This window comes from Miscanthus floridulus, chromosome 19, assembly GCF_019320115.1.
Source record: "Miscanthus floridulus cultivar M001 chromosome 19, ASM1932011v1, whole genome shotgun sequence".
Lineage (NCBI taxonomy): Eukaryota > Viridiplantae > Streptophyta > Magnoliopsida > Poales > Poaceae > Miscanthus > Miscanthus floridulus.
This window is the reverse complement of record NC_089598.1, coordinates 18,454,098-18,472,808: the sequence shown is the minus strand read 5'-3', so window position 1 is coordinate 18,472,808 and position 18,711 is coordinate 18,454,098. Positions and strand designations below refer to the sequence as shown.

Genomic DNA, 18,711 nt, shown 5'->3' with positions numbered 1-18,711 from the left:
GTGTTGTAATTCACACTCTACGGGCTGCTAGGCCCAACATCTCCCTAGCCAATGACTTCAACGGGTAATCTGCGCACGCTCTCTCAAGTGGCAAGTCTCACATAGATTAGCTAGGAGCTCTGTATCCATGTCTCTTGGTAGACATGTCTAGTTTTTGTCGTCACCTGATGGTGTTTGTAATTCAATTATGAGCTAATAAAGTACGGCTTTCTAAAAAAAAAAGCCGCCAAGTCCCACCATCAGATCTCATAGACAGCGTCCACCGAACCACGCAGACAACTAGTTGGCAACACCGAAGACACATCCCCATACACCGCGTCCATGCAGAACTCCTTTCACCTCCGCCCTTCCCTCTCCAGCTCCCTCCCGCCACGAGCCCCTTATCCTCCAACGGCCAACGATCACCCCGAACCAGGTTCCCTCCCCCGCGCGCGCTCCGCGTCCGCCCGCCAATGTCCGCCGCGGCCGATGGCCTCGCGCGCCGCGTCGCCGCGTTCCTCCCCGTCCCGCTCCCGCCGCCGTCGCCGTCGCAGAAGCAGCAGCTCTCCGGCGTGGCCGCTGCCGTGCTCGACGCCGGGGGACGCCTGGGCCGCGCCATTGGCGACGTCTTCCGCCGCCTCCGCATCGACGACACCTTCTACTCCGGCGGCGGCGTGCCAAAGCAGCGCCGGCGCAACTCTGGCAAGAATAATGGCGGGAGATCGTCGGCGGCGGCGGCCAGCAAGGAGGGGGCCACCACCAGAGGCGGCGACCCCCTCGGCTCCTCCGGTAGGTTCGCGCGGGCGCAGGGGAGCATGAACCTGTCGGCGACGTACGACAGCAGGACGAACGAAGTGGAGAGCTCGGTGGTGGCCAGAGGCGACCTGTGGCGCGCGGAGGCGTCGCACAGCAGCAGCAGCGGCGGCGCCGCCAGTGGCTCTGCGCCGACAGGCGCCGGCGCCGGCTATGGTGCCAACCTTTTCCTCGTGCAGCTCGGCCCGGTCCTCTTCGTCCGCGACACGACGCTGCTGTTCCCGGTGCACCTCTCCAAGCGCCACCTCATCTGGTACGGATTCGAGCGCAAGGTGCGTGCTTGCGTTGATCTCGCGCAAAAATTTCAGCATTGCTTCGTTAAACCAAGAATCACACACACTGTGCAAAAAGAATGCCTTGACTTGAGAACACAATAGCTCTATCTGTTCTTGGCTTCTTGCAGAACGGAGTGCACTCGGTTTGCCCTGCTTATTGGTCGGCTCACAAGAGATGGTTCTTCATGTCCATGTTATGCCTGAACCCATTCGCTTGTGTAAGTCTAGGCGATCCCTGTTTCTGCTACCTTTCAGTTTTGTAGCTCCTGTCCATCTCCAACTGAACATTTTGTTCAAACATTATATTGTCAGTCGTTCATGGATATGCAATTCCCAAATGGGCAACTAAGATACGTTGCCGGCGACGGCTTCACGACGCGCGCTTTCCTTCCTCTCCGTGGTGGGATCCTGCAAGCCCATGGAAAATTCCCGGGGGAGAAGAGGCTCAGCTTCTCTTTCAAGGTCAGGCAACCGATGATCGAAGCGTACCAAGCTTCATTGCAGCAGGAATCGCATTTCCATTGCTAAATGTCTTTGCTGCACTTACAAAGGCCGTCTCAGTTGCTTGCAGAACAGGAGTGGCGGCAGCGTCGTCCCAATGGTCCAGTGGCCGGATAAGTCTCTCTCGCTGGGGATCGTCCAGGCATTGTCTTGGAGGACATCTGGCTTGATCCTGCAGCCAGCATCACAGATCAGGCAAACCACATCAACCATGCCACTCTTAATTCTAACAGTAGTATAAAAATAACAAAATTTGTCAGTACAATTGCCTGTTCCTTGCATATTGCAGTGTACCAAGATCTGTTTCACCAGCTCCTGTCCAGAACTCTGTATGAAACCGAAATGCATGGCATCTGAACTGACTGTAGCTTCTTCTGATGGATAGCATATGCCCGACGATCGGCGGCCACCATCCTGGGGTGTGCATGGAGCTGATCCATTCGGCGAACGACAATGTCGGCGTAGTCTGCGGCTACTCCCACACTGCTTCCCCTTCTGCATACGCCTCCATATCGGTCTGTCCAGTTAGCAGAACCATTACATCTGAAGAAGTTTCACTTCACTTCCTCTCTGCTGATCATGTTTGGGTATCGTCACAGATCGGAAGATCGAAGCTGAATGGCGGAGCGGCGAGGTCAGGGTTAGTGTTCAGAGTAGACGCCCCACTCCACGGTTTCGGCCGGCCATGGTTCTCGGTTCAGATGAACAGCGGGATCGAGTTCTGATTCCCCATTGTTTTGTTGTGACTGAACGAACATACAGACTACACAGTTACACTGTTCAGAACAAACATACACAGTTACAGGTCTTACTACATTGAAATGTACAGTCGATGTTGTGTATAAAGCTTGACGACGACGTGTATATAAAGCATTTTTATATGCTAGTTGTACAAAATGTATTGGTGGATAACTGATCACATGCGTATTTGCCACTTTAAAAGCAGTTGCCATGAGTATAAGCCTGTGCTTTTTAGTAAACGCTACAGCACTATCCCATTGCAATGGAGTATATCCATCTCTCTCTGGACGTGTCAAGTCTTGGGCTTTGTGTCCTAATCAGCTGGTAAGTCTTAAACTAAGCTCAGGTATTCACTGTTGCTCCGACGCCATCTCAATGCATCTTTTCGCTGAACACAAGCAGGGGAGGCGACCTGGCCAAACTTATGAACAGAAGTCCACGTTTCGCTGAAAAATCTGACGTGTGATAGCAAATGCATTCGTACTGAGCATCTGCACATGCCATTCTGCTACTTTCATGCCAAAGACGTATATAGTTGTGCTTGTGCAGTACGATCGTTGTTCATTCATCCTTCTGGGTGTCAAAATTCAAGCATGGACGTATTGGTACTGAGAGTTTTCCCCGAGCGTTTGACTTGCCGTGGCGAGCTACATATAAGATCCACCCGTGTAGCCGACTAGCGCAGCAGAGTTTCCTTTCGCTCCCCTCATTCTCCTGCCTGCCTCTGTTCACGTTCGTACCGTTCAGCTTGTGGCTGGCCAAGAGGAGCACCGTCTTCCCGGCGACGTCGTCGTCGGGCGAGGAGGGGTCGCCGTTGGTACCACCGGCGGCGGAGGAGGAGATCACCGAGGAGGGCGGGACGCCGCGCAAGGACGGCGCCGCCCCGGTGGTGACGCGGACCGGGCGGTGGCTGTCGTCGTCGCCGGGGACGGTGCTGCGGACGAGGGGCGTGCGATCGGTCATGGTCGGCTTCGTCCTTCTTGCCTTGCTGCTCGGCGCGCGCAGATGGACGGGCCTCGACGCTGTAAGCATAAGCATGAATCTGTGTGTGTGTGTTTGTTTTCTTCGTGTTACATTTTGTGAGACTGCTAGTATTGCTCACCGTTGCAACTTAAGTCAATCATTACGTGTTTTCTCGCAAAAAAAGGTCAATTACGTGTTAATCTGGCCTAAATGTTCTATTGGTGCACGGTAATCGTATGCATAATTTTCAAAGGAAAAGGCTGGTTCTCCGAGAAGTTTGCGATGTTCTAGAGAATTTTTTTTTTAATTTTAACACTTTTTTAGAACTAATTTTAAATCTAACATCGTAAGTTTTTTTTTAAAAAACTAACACTTTTGGCCGCGCCTATTGCCCTGGCGCGGCCAAATGCCTGTGTCGCGCCATGTATGGTGGCGCGGCAGAGGTCTGACGTGGCGACGACCGGTTTCAGTGACAAGTGACGTGGCAGCTCTTGCCGCGCCACCGCCCTTGGCGCGGCAGTGACGCGCCCTGATTCGTGGCGCGGCAGTGCCGCGCCCTGACCCGTGGCGCGGCAGAGCCGAATAAATACCGCGTCCAGTCCCGCCTACCCAAGCAGCAATCCCGCCTGGCCGCCGCGCCCGCCGCCCGGCCGGCGGTACCTGAACGGTTTAATCCGAACGCGTCGCACCGATAGTGGGAGTAATTCTAAGTATTGCTTGACGTAAAATCAATAGTAGATTTGTTTCTGTCTTTTGTTGAATTTTTTTCACGGCCGACGGGTGAATTTGATAAGCCAATGATTTGTTTTTCGTCTTTCATAATACGGTTAACCACCAATTTAACTAATCGATTATAAAAAATTGCCACCGGCGTCGAGATACGTCGGGACTGCCGCTTCTCGAAGTAGTTGGTACATAATCTCACCAGCAGTGCTGCCGCGACGCAAAGAAACGAATATGAAACAGATAAATGAAGTCCGTGCGCAAGTTGACAAGCTGCCATATAACATTTTTATTGTTTTGACATAAGTTTGACATAACATAACAAAATAACCCTGCAAGTTTCGGACGCCAATATTCGTTTGACCTAACAAACTAAGACCCAGGAGTGTAAGGATCCATCGGACGTCTCTGTCTCTTTGAATTTGTTGGCAACACATTGAGAGAGTAGCCAACGTCGGTATGGTCGCGTCGACGATGCGTATGGCTCGTACCTTGCAAGTATATGATACGCACGATTACTTATAATTTTTTATGATCGTTAGTTCATGGAGCCTACGTATTTAAATAAACTATCTTTGATAGTACTTGTGAGGCTCCTTGGGTACCAAGCGGGACATCACCTAGCTGAGACATGCCGATCTCGTGCTGCGGCTAATCGTCCCACTGGTCGTGCTGTCTGCGGAAGCTCGGGGGATCGTCGTCATCGTCGTCCTTGTCGTCCTCGGTTGCAGGGTCCTTCTTAGCGCTATGATCTGGTGGTGTACGCACCGCGGAAGTGGCACCTATCATCTGCTGAGAAGAGGCGGCTGGTGATAGGTACTGAACTATTTCAGTACGGGGGTTGGCCCGATCTTCACAATAGTAGGTCACGATCAAGATAACTTGCAACAAGGCAGCGGGAATAAAAGGGTAACTTACTGAACAACAGCGGAATAACTAGCTTTATACCTGACCAAGGTTGGATGCGACCAAGCGACGAGGAGAGAGACACCGAGACCATGAAGACTTCGACTCGATCTCCAAACGACCGCAGAACCACAACCGGAGCTAATCCACACAAGGCGGGACAGCCGTACTGGAACCCGCAGAGCACGAACTAGTGGATTCCAGAGGAATCTCTTCACAAGTCCAGGAAGAACAAGGGTTTGAGTAAGCACTCGGCAGCTCGGCTGTAATATCACTGGAATTATCAAATCATCAAAAAGTGTTTTCTAATAGCCTAGAGGTGGTATTTATACTATGAGAAGTCTCTAAGATAGATGTGAACTAAAGAAATCACGTTGGGAGGTGGAAGGCCAACTGGCTAGAGCTTTTATGAGGTGGTCTTCAGTTCCTGCGCGTTTTCTGGGCTTCTGTGTAGTCTTTAATATTTTGGTTATAACTCCTTCCTTCATAGCTTTTGGGAGACAAAAAGTATGATTGTTTCATCTGGATGGTTCTGTCATGCTGGGTTGACTCGAACGTAGCTCTTCTTTCTGATTCATCCTTGATGTATCCTTGTCTTCCTCCTCGGAGAACCTGAGTAATAACAACATGCACGACTTAGGTAGTTCGAAATTACCATCAATGTTTAATTGAAATTCACAAAGTAGCGTGTGCACCTCTTGCTGTATCTTTTGGGCGCGGCTACGGGTGATTGGTCCAGTAGGGACTTGGAGTGGTGTATCAGCTGGTGAGGTGGTCGGAGAGTTTGCCGAGGTTGCCGAGGTGGTCGGAGAGGTCACCGAAGTGGTCGGAGAGGTCGCCGAGGTGGTCGGAGAGGTCGCCGAGGTGGTCGGAAAGGTCACCGAGGTGGTCGGAGAGGTCCCCGACACTGGCGTGGTCACATCATCCTCCTCCCCCCTTGAAAAAGAGTCGTCCTTGACTCTTCCAATCCAAAGAATGGAGATAGGTCGGCCACATTAAAACTGGTACTCACACCATAAGTATTAGGTAGATCAATTTCATAAGCGTTGTCGTTGATCTTGCGTAGCACTTTGAAAGGACCATCAGCTCGGGCTCGCAACTTGCTTTTGCGTTGTTCAGGAAATATGTCCTTGCGTAGATGCACCCAAACCAAGTCTCCTGGTTCAAATAACACCTTCCTTTGACCTTTATTAGCGTGCTTCTCATACATCTTTGTCATCTTTTCAATGTTTGTCCGAGCTCTATCATGAAGGTTCTTGACAAACTCGGCTCGCTTGCTTGCATCGAAGTTTACACGTTCCTGCATAGGTAAAGGCAAAAGATCTATGGGAGCAGTGGGTTTAAACCCATATACAATTTCAAATGGACAAAATTTAGTGGTCGAGTGTACTGCCCTGTTGTATGCAAACTCGACATGTGGCAAACTTTCTTCCCAAAGTTTCAAGTTCTTCTTGAGGATAGCTCGCAGTAGCATTGAAAGAGTACGGTTCACAACTTCAGTTTGTCCATCCGTTTGTGGATGACACGTCGTAGAGAACAGCAACCAAGTTCCAAGTTTTCCCCATAAAGTTTTCCAAAAGTAACTCAAAAATTTGGTGTCATGATCAGAAACAATGGTTCGTGGCACCCCATGTAGTCGTACAATTTCTTTGAAAAACAATTCAGCGATATGTGACGCATCATCACTCTTGTGGCATGGGATAAAATGTGCCATTTTGCTAAAACGATCAACCACAACAAAGATGGAATCCCTTCCCCGCTTGGTTCGAGGTAAACCAAGAACAAAATCCATGGAGATATCTTCCCAAGGCACAGTAGGGATAGGCAGAGGAGTGTATAATCCATGAGGGTTCACACGAGACTTAGCTTTGTGGCATGATTTGCAGCGAAGAACATGTCTCTCCACATCTCTTCTCATCTTTGGCCAAAAGAAGTGGTCGGTAAGGACTTGTTCTGTCTTCTTGGCGCCAAAATGGCCCATGAGTCCTCCTACGTGGGCTTCCTGCACAAGTAAAATTCGAACAGAGCACTCTGGAATACATAGTTTGTTAGCTCAAAATAAAAACCCATTATGCACATGAAAGTTTTTCCATCCTTTGCCATCTCGACACTTGGAATATGGTTCAGCAAAATATGAATCAGTTGTATATAAACCTTTTATGTTTTCTAATCCAAGAATCTTAGTGTCAAGTTGGGTTAGCAAAGTGTGACGTCGAGACAACGCATTGGCTACAATATTCTCTTTTCCTTTCTTGTACTTGACAATATAGGAAAATGATTCAATGAATTCACACCATTTTGCATGTCTTCTATTCAGTTTCAGTTGTCCTTAAAGGTGTTTCAATGATTCATGATCTGAATATATCACAAATTCTTTAGGAAAAAGGTAATGTTGCCAAGTTTTCAGACTCCGAACAAGAGCATATAATTATTTATCATAAACTGAATAATTTAGAATCGGACCACTTAGCTTTTCACTGAAATATGTAATTGGCCGTCGTCCTTGCATGAGCACACCTCCAATCCCAACTCCACTTGCATCACATTCTATTTCAAATGACTTACCAAAATCTGGGAGTGCAAGGACTGGGGCTGTTGTTAACTTCATCTTCAATTCTTCAAATGTCTTCTGTTGTGCTTCTCCCCACTTGAAGAGCACTTCTTTCTTTGTCAGCTCATTGATTGGTGCAGCAATAGTGCTGAAATCCTTCATGAACCGCTGATAGAAACCAGCAAGTCCAAGGAAGCTTCTTACTTGGCTCACGTTCTGTGGAGGTGTCCAGTCCCGGACAGCCTTGATATTTTCTTCATCTACCTCCACTCCTTGTCCTGTAACAACAAATCCAAGAAAGACTACCTTGTCGGTGCAAAAGGTGCACTTCTCAAGGTTAGCATATAATTTCTGTTCACGTAGGACAGCAAGCACACATTGGATATGTTCAACATGTTCATCAAGAGACTTGCTGTAAATTAAGATGTCATCAAAGTAAACGATAACAAACTTGCCAATGAAAGCTCTAAGCACATGATTCATCAATCTCATAAATATACTTGGTGCATTGGTTAACCCGAAAGGCATTACCAACCATACATACAACCCAAATTTTGTTTTAAAGGCTGTTTTCCATTCATCTCCTTCTCTTATGCGAATCTAGTGGTATCCACTTCTTAAATCAATTTTAGTGAATATGATAGCACCACTAAGTTCATCAAGCATATCATCCAGCCGAGGGATGGGGTATCTATACCTTATGGTAATGTTATTTATTGCTCGGCAATCCACACACATCCGTCAAGACCCATCTTTCTTAGGCACTAAAAGGACAAGAATAGCACAAGGTGACAGACTTTCTTGTACGCACCCTTTTCTCATCAATTCTTCCACTTGTCGCTGAATCTCCTTAGTTTCTTCTGGGTTGGCGCGGTAGGCAGCACGGTTTGGGAGTGAAGCACCGGTCACAAGATCAATTTGATGTTCGATTCCTCTCTTAGGTGGTAGTCCTGGTGGCACTTCATCTGGAAAGACATCCTTATATTCCTGTAACACATCAAAGATAACACTTGGCAAAGTAGAGGGTAAGTCATTAGTGACAAGAAAATTGTCCTTGTACAGGAGCACATAGAACACAGCATTGGGTTCACTCAATTTTTTTAAATCCCCTTTCCTGACCATCATAACTAAACCCTCTTTTCCTGGTGTCTCGGTTCTTTGAGGCTGTGGGGTTTTATTTGGCTTTAGAATCTCTCCCTCACTATTTTTGTGGGTCACCCGTATGTGGTTCTCACTCTCTTGTTGTTTTCTTTTCAGATCATCTCTCACAATCTCCTCCGGTGACAAGGGAAGCAAAGTGATGCGCTCTCCCTTTGTACATCAGAACAATCTTGTTGGCGTGACCGCAAATCTGAGCATCTCGGTCATACAACCAAGGTCTTCCTAATAGTAATTGGCATGCTTCCATTGGAACCACATCACAATCCACATGATCATTGTACCGCCCAATGGAGAAGGGAACGGTCACAATATTTGTTACACGCAGCGCACCATAATTATTTAACCATTGCATCTTGTATGGAGAAGGGTGGCGCCGCTATTTCAGTCCCAATCTTTCAACTAATTCTCGATTGGCAATATTATTGCAGCTGCCATTGTCAACAATGATTTGACACAACTTGTCCTTGATCATACCCCGGGTGTGAAAAAGATTGTGTCGCTAATTATTCTCTTCTTGGACAGCAGTAACACTAAGCACTCGGTGAGAAATGAAACAATTGTTGTCTCCATCATCAGGTTGAATTTTATCACCTTTATCTTGCATAATTTCTTCATCATATATTGGAGCTTCTTCCTTAGGTTCGCTTTTAGATTCCCATTCACCTTGCTCATTTATAATCATGGTCCTTCGACTAGGACATTGAGCAGTATGTCCTCGACCTTGGCACTTGTGACAAATAATGCCTCGGGTATGGGAAGAAGAAGCAGCAGCTGATGCAACAGAAGGGGTTGATGTGCTTGCAGCAGGATGTCGCTGTTCTTGCTGAACTACAGGTGAAGAAGTAGTAGAAACCGTGGTCTTTGCAGCACCAATGGATGGCGAAAGCCTAGTAGCAACTCCTTGTGATCTTCCCCCACCAATAAAGGTACCGGACTGCTGCCGACGCCATGGGGCTAAAATTGATTGGTTCCCATAAGACCTTCTTCATCCCTCTTGCTAAATTTTCCTCTCGGTGCGCATAGCTTGATCAACAAGGTCTTGCAAATTATGATATGGAAACATCTCAACAAAACCTGAAATTTCTTCATTGAGACCATTCAAAAATCTTGCCATTTTTTACTCTTCATCTTCTCTAATTCCAGATCTCACCAAGAGTAACTCCATCTCCTTGAAGTAGTCATCAACAGATTTTGATCCTTGCTCAATGTTTGTAACCTATTGCGGAGGTCACGCTGATAGCTTGATGGCACAAAGCGTCTTCTCATCACTCTCTTCATCTTAGCCCATGTGTTGATATGATCACGTCCCAACACATGTTGATTTTCTTGAACTTGGTTCCACCATGTGAGAGCGTAACCTGAAAACTCAACAGAAGCAAGGTTGACACGCCTCTGATCAGAAAGATTATGCACTCTAAAAATCTGATCACATTGCTCCTCCCATTCAAGATAAGCATCAGCATTTTCTTTCCCTGAAAATTTTGGAACACTCAACTTTACACGAGCAATGCTATCTGGATCATCTCTATTGCGACAACCACGATGATTTTCCCCATCAGGACCAGCACCACGACGATGTTCATGTGGCTATCCAAAATGCCCATGGTGACCAAAAGGATTTTTATTATCATCAAATCCCGCCTCATACTCATCATGAACCTCATCTTCATCTTCAAATCATACACAACGTCCATGTGCACGATGGCCTCCACGCTGATTATCAAAACCAGCACGGCAACCACCACCATATCCTCCATGGCCATCGCCGAAGCGATCAAATCCATGGCCAAAACCAGAATTCTCATCACCAGACTCCTCTCGGTGATTTTCTTCATGACGACGATGTGGCCCTCGGCCTCCCTCCATGGGAAGATGAGCGTCAAGCATCCTCTCCATCGCCTCCACCAGCGAGTTTGCCATGTGGCGCACCTTAGCCTGTGTGACAGGGGGCTCCCCATCTCCATGGTTTCCACCATGAATACTCAAATTGGATCCTGCCAAGACTAGTTGCAAGAAAAAGTGGAATAGGTAAATTTGTGAAAACACTCGATCTCACCTTTTACTTACCCAAGTTCTTTCCTGATCTCAAGGACCGTGACAGTGCTGGTGTGGTAGCTTCAACGGAGGTGGTAGAGAGGTCGTAAGGATTACGAATCGAACGTCCTGGTTCAGGTTTTTGGTGGAGCTATAGGTGGATATCAAGAAGGGCTACGGTACTACCAACCGAGTGGTTTGATGTGCTCAAAGATACGACGTTGCTGCTAACAAGATCACCACCAACTCAAATATGTAAACTAAAATTTTCAGCAATACATTGCAACACAGATCCTTCAAAATTCTTTTCACTTCTCTCTCTTTTTTTTTGAAACTAATCTTTCTTTTCTTCCTTTTTTTGATCTATTTTTTTTATAACACCGACAGCGATAACGAACGACACAACTCAATTTTTTTATATAAACGGTGGTGACTAGCAACTTGATGAACACAAAACACAATGTAACAGTACCACGAAATGGTTATAGGTACTTTTGTGTGGTCTTGGACTATAGGATATGATTAAACACAAATATATGAAGTAGATTAAACAAGGATAACGATGTGGATGATGGCAAGACCTACCGTGTCAATTCGAAGCTCTGATACCAGATGATAGGTACTGAACTATTTCAGTACGGGGGTTGGCCAGATCTTCACGACAGTAGGTCATGATCAAGATAACTTGCAACAAGGCAGCGGGAATAAAAGGGTAACTTACTAAAGAATAGCGGAATAACTAGCTTTATACTTGACCAAGGTTGGATGTGACCAAGCAATGGGGAGAGAGACACCAAGACCACGAAGACTTCGACTCGATCTTCGAACGACCGCAGAACCACAACTGGAGCTAATCCACACAAGGCGGGGCAGCCGTACTGGAACCCGCAGAGCACGAACTAGTGGATTCTAGAGGAATCTCTTCACAAGTCCAAGAAGAACAAGGAAGAACAAGGGTTTGAGTAAGCACTCGACAGCTCGGCTGTAATATCACTGGAATTATCAAATCATCAAAAAGTGTTTTCTAATAGCCTAGAGGTGGTATTTATACTATGAGAAGTCTCTAAGATAGATGTGAACTAAAGAAATCACGTTGGGAGGTGGAAGGCCAACTGGCTAGAGCTTTTATGAGGTGGTCTTTAGTTCCTGCGCGTCTTCTGGGCTTCTATGTAGTCTTTAATATTTTGGTTATAACTCCTTCCTTCATAGCTTTTGGGAGACAAAAGGTATGACTGTTTCATCTGGATGGTTCTGTCATGCTGGGTTGACTCGAACGTAGCTCTTCTTTCTAATCCATCCTTGATATATCCTTGTCTTCCTCCTCGAAGAACCTGAGTAATAACAACATGCACGACTTAGGTAGTTCGAAATTACCATCAATGTTTAATTGAAATTCACAAAGTAGCGTGTGCACCTCTTGCTGTATCTTTTGGGCGTGGCTATGGGTGATTGGTCTAGTAGGGACTTGGAGTGGTGTATCAGCTGGTGAGGTGGTCGAAGAGTTTGCCGAGGTCGGTGAAGTGGTCGGAGAGGTCGCCGAGGTGGTCGGAGAGGTCACCGAAGTGGTCGGAGAGGTCGCCGAGGTGGTCGGAGAGGTCCCCGATGCTGGCGTGGTCATATCATCTGGTGTCCTCAAAGAGGCTGAAGATGTGCCACCTGACCACACCGGGAGTGGCGGTTCCTCATAAGGAGTGTCCATGCAGCTCAGCTTATGAGCTAGCTTCCTGCAGCTCTTCTTCACCTTCTGCATAAATAGACGTTAAAGTTAGTGCATTACCCAAACACATATACACTAAAGAAATATTTTCAGAACGGACAAGTTTATGTTACCTCCACAAAAGCTACGAGAACGCCTAGCCCCTGACCTCTAGACTCGTGAAGCCGGAACGCTGCTTCGTTGGATAGCCTTTACAATTGTGTCGCCTGGGTACAGAAATGCGGTTGGACAGTTTTAGTACACATACTTAATACCAAAATGGTAACAAATTGTACCATTCAAGTATATTACCACGTATCTTTGAAGCGGGGCTCTCTCCAGCTGCGTGTCCTCCCTAGTGGTAACGTCGGACACATCTTCGATGACATCTTCCTCCGAGTCCTCGTCAATCGCCACGTCAGTGTACAGGGGCTTGATATGTGTCCTCGTAGACCTGTGAAGCCACCGCAGGTACTCGTCGAAGGTGTGCTGGTCGTGTGGAGGACCCGCATGGACCGGATGTCGTACCCTGTTCTGCCATAAATGGATGCGCGAGCTGTGTGTCACACACCAATCCTTGGTCTTGTACCTCTTCCTACGGTTATATCTGCAATAAAACGATGTTAGTTGTACCACACACCTCTGGATTATAGCATTGTTATTAATCGATATCGCACCCGTGCAATTCTTGGTTGGTGGAGTAAAGCGGTGGTGGGTAGCATGTCATTCTCCCAAACTGTCTGCAGACCCGGATGGGCAAGTGAATCTCGACCACATGGAAGAAAATAAAAGGGACGTCGCAGCGATACTCGTCTGACTCGTCCCTAGTGACAAGACTAAGATAGTACTAGAGCTCCGGAGCATCCCAAGGACACCAATGTACCTGAATTTTGTAATTAAGTTAGGTTGTGATATAGTGTACATTGAACAAGACACATGTATGATAGTAAAGAGAGCGTAACCTGGTGCTGTGTCAGGACGTCGAGGCCGTCTGTGTACTCCCTGTACTTTCGCCTCGCATTCCCTCTAACTAACTCTGCTTTCGTCTAGATATACAGAGTTGTAGGGAGTGTATCCTGCCCGTTCCATTGCTGCATTGAACACGATAATGAATTAGCCATTAATAATGAATTCATATATAACTGCCTTAAAAAATATAGTGAACTGAAGTACTTACCGGTAAACCATTATTAAGGGGCCTCTCAATGGGCCATCGTTCCCAACACCACACCTGGAGTAGGTACGAGCAACCTCCAAGGTTGGCATATCCTGAGGTGCGACGGTAGACAATGCATAGCTGTCGATACGTCCATGCCAAGACTGCGCTGCCCCAGCTGTACGCCGCTATGTTCTCCCACGACTGTCGTAGTATGTCAAGGAACATCCAGCTGATCGTGTTTCCCGAGGCGTCTAGAAAGAGGAAAGCACTAAGAAAGTGCCAGAGCCACACACGAGCGAACCTGTCGATTAGAGCCTCCTCAGCCTGTGGGTCCAAGTAATCAAAGCGCTCCGTAATCCAGGACGACAAAACCCCAGAACTTTTCCTGAAATTGACCAAAGAAAATGAGACCCCATGGCTGCAGAAAAGCAATGCAAGTATTAAATAGGCTTGAATTACTCATTTTTCTTGGAAGCATCGTCGTCCGGTGGAAGAAAGCCAGTAAACTGAGCCACCAGCTCCCTACAGTGATCGTTGTCAACTATCCCTGTCACTGGAAGTCCCCCCAACCGAAAGCCTAAAATAGCCTTCACGTCCTACAACGTCAAGGTCATCTCGCCACAAGGTAGGTGAAACGTGTGGGTCTCAGGCCTCCACCTATTATAAGAATAGAACGACTGTTAGTTGCCTCAAATTTATTACAAGAAAGTTTACGTACAAAGAATGCACTCGCACCTGTCTACAGCTGCAGTAAGTAGTGCTAGGTCAAGGGACGGAAGACCGTGGTTGACAACACGGACAAGCTCGAGGAAGCCGGTACGCCGTATGTACGGCGCATAACGCTCGTTCCACTGGTGCGCCATGGTGTGCGTGCGGAGCCTTAAAGGAGGCAACGACACCTCTGCGTCATTGTCACTCAAGATGTGTGCTCGGTGTTGGTCGTCGTACTCCACCTCAAGAATGGGGTACAATGGGTGCTGCGTGGGAGGAGTCATCCTGTTACGAATTAATAAACAAAGCGTTAGAGTATTCAAATTAATAAAATTTAAATTAACATTAGTAAGTTCACAAACAAATCACTAACCTAACTATCATAGATCCCTAAACTCAAAATCCTAACTATACTAAATAATAAATACATAATCAATCCCTAAAATACCTAAACCCTTTTGAGTTTAGAGTAAACTAGTATCTATACCCAAAATCCCTAACTAAATAACTAACTATAAACTAAATAATAAATACATAAACAACCCCTAAACCCAAAATCCTAACTAAACTAGAACACACAACCTCAAACCTACATAAATCACAAACAAATTCACTAATCTAACTATCCTAAATCACTAACTATCATAAATCAATACCAATCATAAAACTCTAACTATCCTAAATTACTAACTATCCTAAATCACTAATTATCCTAAATTAATAATAATCAAAAAAATATGAAATCAACCCTAACTATCCTAAATCACTAACCATCCTAAATCAATAATAATAAAAAAAAATATGAAATCAACCCTAACTATCCTAAATTACTAACTATCCTAAATCACTAATTATCCTAAATCAATAATAAGCAAAAAAAAAATATGAAAACGAGATGAGGTACCTTAGGAGCGGGCGGCCTTCACGCGCCGGCATTCGTGGCGCGGTCGGCACAGGCGCTGCGCAGCGGGAGTGGCCGGGCACGGCGTGGTCGGGCGGGCCAGGCCGGGCGGGCGCTGCGCGGCGGCTGGCGGCGCTGGTGGCTGATAGGCGATTGCAGGCGCTGGCAGCGGGCGGGCGGGTGAACGGTATTTATTCGGCTTTGCCGCGCCATGGATCAGGGCGCGGCACTGCCACGCCAAGATCGGTGGCGCGGCAAGAGCTGCCACGTCACCGGTCACCGAAACCGGTCGCCGCCACGTCAGACCTGTGCCGCGCCACCATGCATGGCGTGACACAGGCATTTGGCTCCACGTCAGACCTGTGCCGCGGCCAAAAGTGTTAGTTTTAAAAAAACTTGCAGTGTTAGATTTAAAATTAGTTGTGAAAAAGTGTTAAAATTAAAAAAAAATTCTGTTCTAGACGGGTCCGTAGGACTTGGATGGGGACGTCTTTTATATTTTGAAACGAGAAGAAGATGGCCAGATGGGCACATTCATGACTAAGAAAGCAAAAAAAAAAAAATTAAAATGAAACTGATTATAAAAAATGAGCGAGCAGTGCAGCACACGAGTTTTTATACTGTTATTATTGTTACAAGTAAGCATACTCTGAATACCCCTGCACGAATGGCACCACGGCAGCCGTCTCTACTAGGGAACACCGTCAGCATCGGCTCCGGGCAACGGCGTCGCCACCACAGCTACTCTCCGGCGCCGCTCGTGCCGATACCTTTCACCTGCGGCAACGAGACGCCACCGGAATGCCCTGGGACACCAGCACTGCCGCCACCGGAATGCCCTGGGACACCAGCACTGCCGCCACCGCCCGGCGACGACCCGACGCTGTCGTGTCCGGACTACTTCCGGTACATCCACGACGACCTGCGGCCGTGGCGCGGCGCCGGGATCACGCGGGAGGCGGTGGAGCGCGCGCGGCCGCACGCCTACTTCCGGCTGGTGGTCGTGGGCGGGCGCGCGTACGTGGAGACGTACCGGCGCGCGTACCAGACCCGGGACGTGTTCACGCAGTGGGGCATCCTGCAGTTGCTGCGCCGCTACCCGGGCCGCGTCCCGGACCTGGACATCATGTTCGCCTGCGATGACCCGGGCCAGGTGCGCGCCGCCGACTTCCCGACGACGCCGTCCGACGCGCCGCCCGTGTTCCGGTACTGCAAGGACGCCCTGACGCTCGACATTAAGCTTACTCGACATCGTGTTCCCGGACTGGTCCTTATGGGGCTGGCCGGAGGTGGGCATCCGGCCGTGGCCGCAGCTGCTGGAGGAGGTGAGGCAGGAGAACGAGCGGAGAGGCAGCCCTACGCGTTCTGGAAGGGCAACCCCGAGGGCTACCGCATACGCCATGAGCTCCTGAGATGCAACGCCTCCAACGGCCAGGAATGGACTGCCCGCCTCTTCACCCAGGTGCTTCAGAGATAAAGAACACTGGCATTTTTTCCTCTTTTTTTGACGCCACTAGTTAGTTGGTGATCTCAATTTACCTTATGTTACTGTCCTGTAGAACTGGCATTATGCAATTCAAAACGGGTTCAAAGATTCGAGAATACCTAAGCAATGCATTTACAGGTAAGCACATACGTTCAAATTTTCAGACTGGTGGTACGAAGGCAAAATTTCGTATACTAACAAACTATACGAGACTTCCTGCAAAATTCTAGTGAAATTCACAGGTCCAAATCCATGGTGTTGCTCAGATCATCTGACAATGGATGCAGGTACAAGGTTTATGTGGAGGGGAACGCGTGGTCGGAGAGCGAGAAGTACATCCTGGCGTGCGACTCGCCGGTGCTGTTCGTCACCACGCCCTTCCAGGACATCCTGTCCAGGGGGCTCGTCGCCGGCAAGCACTACTGGCCCATCAACCGGGAGCACATCTGCAAATCCATCAAGTTGCAACGAGCACCCAGCACAGGCGCAGCTCATCGGTGAGCAGGGCAGCCAGTTTGTGAGGGAGGAGATGAGCATGGACTACATCTAGGATGATCGGTTGCTTTGGTGATGGGAAGCCGGTCCAGGATGGTGAGATGCATGCTTAAACCGTGTACCCAGTCATATTTAGTTGTCTTTGTTGTTGGTCCGGTATAAGATGAGATCTTGTTTGGTTGCATGTATGGATGAGAGTTTTGAGTGTATGACACATGAGCCTCTATATCATGGGTGCATCGCGTCGCCCTGTATCGCGAGAGAAGTGGGAATCAAGAAGACAGATTTATGCGGGACGGAGGGGTGAAGATGAATGAGACAGAGAGAAAAAAAAAGGATGCGAGGCAGGCATCCAAACACGGTAAGTGCACCGAGCGGTGCTTGGATGGGGCTCGCCCTACATGCTGCACCTGCTCACCGAGTATGCCAAGCTGCTCCGGTACAAGCCTACCATACCGGAGAACGCCGTGGAAATCTGCACAGAATCCATGGTCTGCCCCGCACAGGGCCTGCACCGGGACTGCATGATGGACTCCATGGAGAGGAACGTCGCAGGCTTCGACCCATGCACACTGCCGCCACCATTCACCGCTGAGGAGGCAAGGTAATAGCCGACAGGGAGGCGGAGGTGCTGAGGAAGGTAGAGAAGATGGAGGGCTAGGTGGCTAGCTATTTGAAATCTGACACCATACAATTTGATGTAAATTAGAAAAATGAGAAGAGTTTAGCTGGAGCCAACGGTTTCTGGCTTCTGCATATATGATATACATGTAAGAAAAGAGCTAATGCGCAGGTACTTAATTTGCTACAGGTACATAGAAAAAGTTGTCGATGTTAAGTTGGAACTTGAGCATTGTGAAATAAGTTACCCATCGCTAGTGAATTAGACAATTGTACCTGTAAGTGCAAACCACACGTATACATTCATTGCCATTGACGTTCCATTTTCTTCAAGCTCCTCATTTTCTGTGAATTTCTCGCTTTGATTTTCATTTTCCTTTCTTCAAGTGAGAAGCGAGAAACGAATGATAATCTCCCGTTTCATGGTATATTGGCTTTTCACTCCCAATGGCAGATAAAATACACTACTGTTCCGCTGTTAATTCCTTTTCTCAAAGTTGCATCATCAGGGATACAGGTGGATACCTAATGCATTGGTGTTTCATGCACTGAATTGTCTGTCCTTTCAACCATGCAATTCTTCATCCTGCAGGATATTCTTGTATCAAAACAAGGAGATTTACCCAGAAAAAAAAGGGAAGCACATAATTAGAAGAATCGAATGCCAGAAATTCATTTTTTTTCCTGTATTGTCAACTTTAACAAGATAAATCTATGATACAAAGTGAATGAAGTGAGAATACAATGAAACATGCTATTTTGTTTTACCCTCTAAGAAAAAGAAAGGGTTGTAGAAGCACAAGACTGGACAGTAGACTGCCCCATTACAAAACAAGTGGAATAGATTTAAGTTGTTGATAATAATATATATTAAAAGGGTCATTACTTAGAAAGCATGAAGCAGTGTCTTCTGCCCTATCATGAAATTAAGTATTGCTGTGAAGCAAGATGAACCTGTTACTATAACAATTGTATTCAACTGGTAGTCCACAGGA

The 18,711-nt window shown here is 47.4% G+C and overlaps 1 protein-coding gene, 2 long non-coding RNA genes and 1 pseudogene across 4 annotated transcripts; 2 read left to right on the top strand and 2 right to left on the bottom strand.

The window, feature by feature from the left end:
• Positions 1–376: 376 nt before the first annotated feature.
• On the top strand, positions 377–2,529 carry LOC136528148 (uncharacterized). 2 transcript variants are annotated; one of them, XM_066521064.1, is made up of 6 exons: positions 378–1,064; positions 1,196–1,285; positions 1,380–1,529; positions 1,639–1,763; positions 1,954–2,083; positions 2,168–2,529. In XM_066521064.1, exons 1-6 carry the CDS (start codon positions 453–455, stop codon positions 2,291–2,293), a joined length of 1,233 nt encoding a protein of 410 aa, XP_066377161.1. In that variant the 5' UTR covers positions 378–452; the 3' UTR covers positions 2,294–2,529. The 2 variants fall into 2 exon arrangements, with proteins under 2 accessions (XP_066377162.1, XP_066377161.1); XM_066521065.1 differs by lacking the exon at positions 2,168–2,529 and having other exon boundaries at positions 377–1,064; positions 1,858–1,993.
• A 42-nt stretch (positions 2,530–2,571) lies between these two features.
• On the top strand, positions 2,572–18,296 carry LOC136525655 (uncharacterized; annotated as a pseudogene).
• LOC136526912 (uncharacterized) lies at positions 11,668–12,922 on the bottom strand. The gene is made up of 3 exons (XR_010776631.1): positions 12,656–12,922; positions 12,478–12,570; positions 11,668–12,391 (listed from the first exon to the last, which is right to left on the bottom strand). It is a non-coding gene; the product is annotated as an uncharacterized lncRNA (long non-coding RNA).
• LOC136526911 (uncharacterized) lies at positions 13,185–14,396 on the bottom strand. Its single transcript, XR_010776630.1, has 5 exons — positions 14,238–14,396; positions 13,962–14,159; positions 13,521–13,887; positions 13,306–13,434; positions 13,185–13,226 (listed from the first exon to the last, which is right to left on the bottom strand). It is a non-coding gene; the product is annotated as an uncharacterized lncRNA (long non-coding RNA).
• Positions 18,297–18,711: the final 415 nt, after the last annotated feature.

Coding starts and splice junctions, on each gene's coding strand:
- LOC136528148 (XM_066521064.1), top strand. CDS start 453: ATGTCCGCCGCGGCCGATGGCCTCGCGCGCCGCGTCGCCGCGTTCCTC. Junction 1,764..1,953: donor CAGCCAGCATCACAGATCAG/GCAAACCACATC, acceptor TCTGATGGATAG/CATATGCCCGACGATCGGCG. Junction 2,084..2,167: donor CTGCATACGCCTCCATATCG/GTCTGTCCAGTT, acceptor GTATCGTCACAG/ATCGGAAGATCGAAGCTGAA.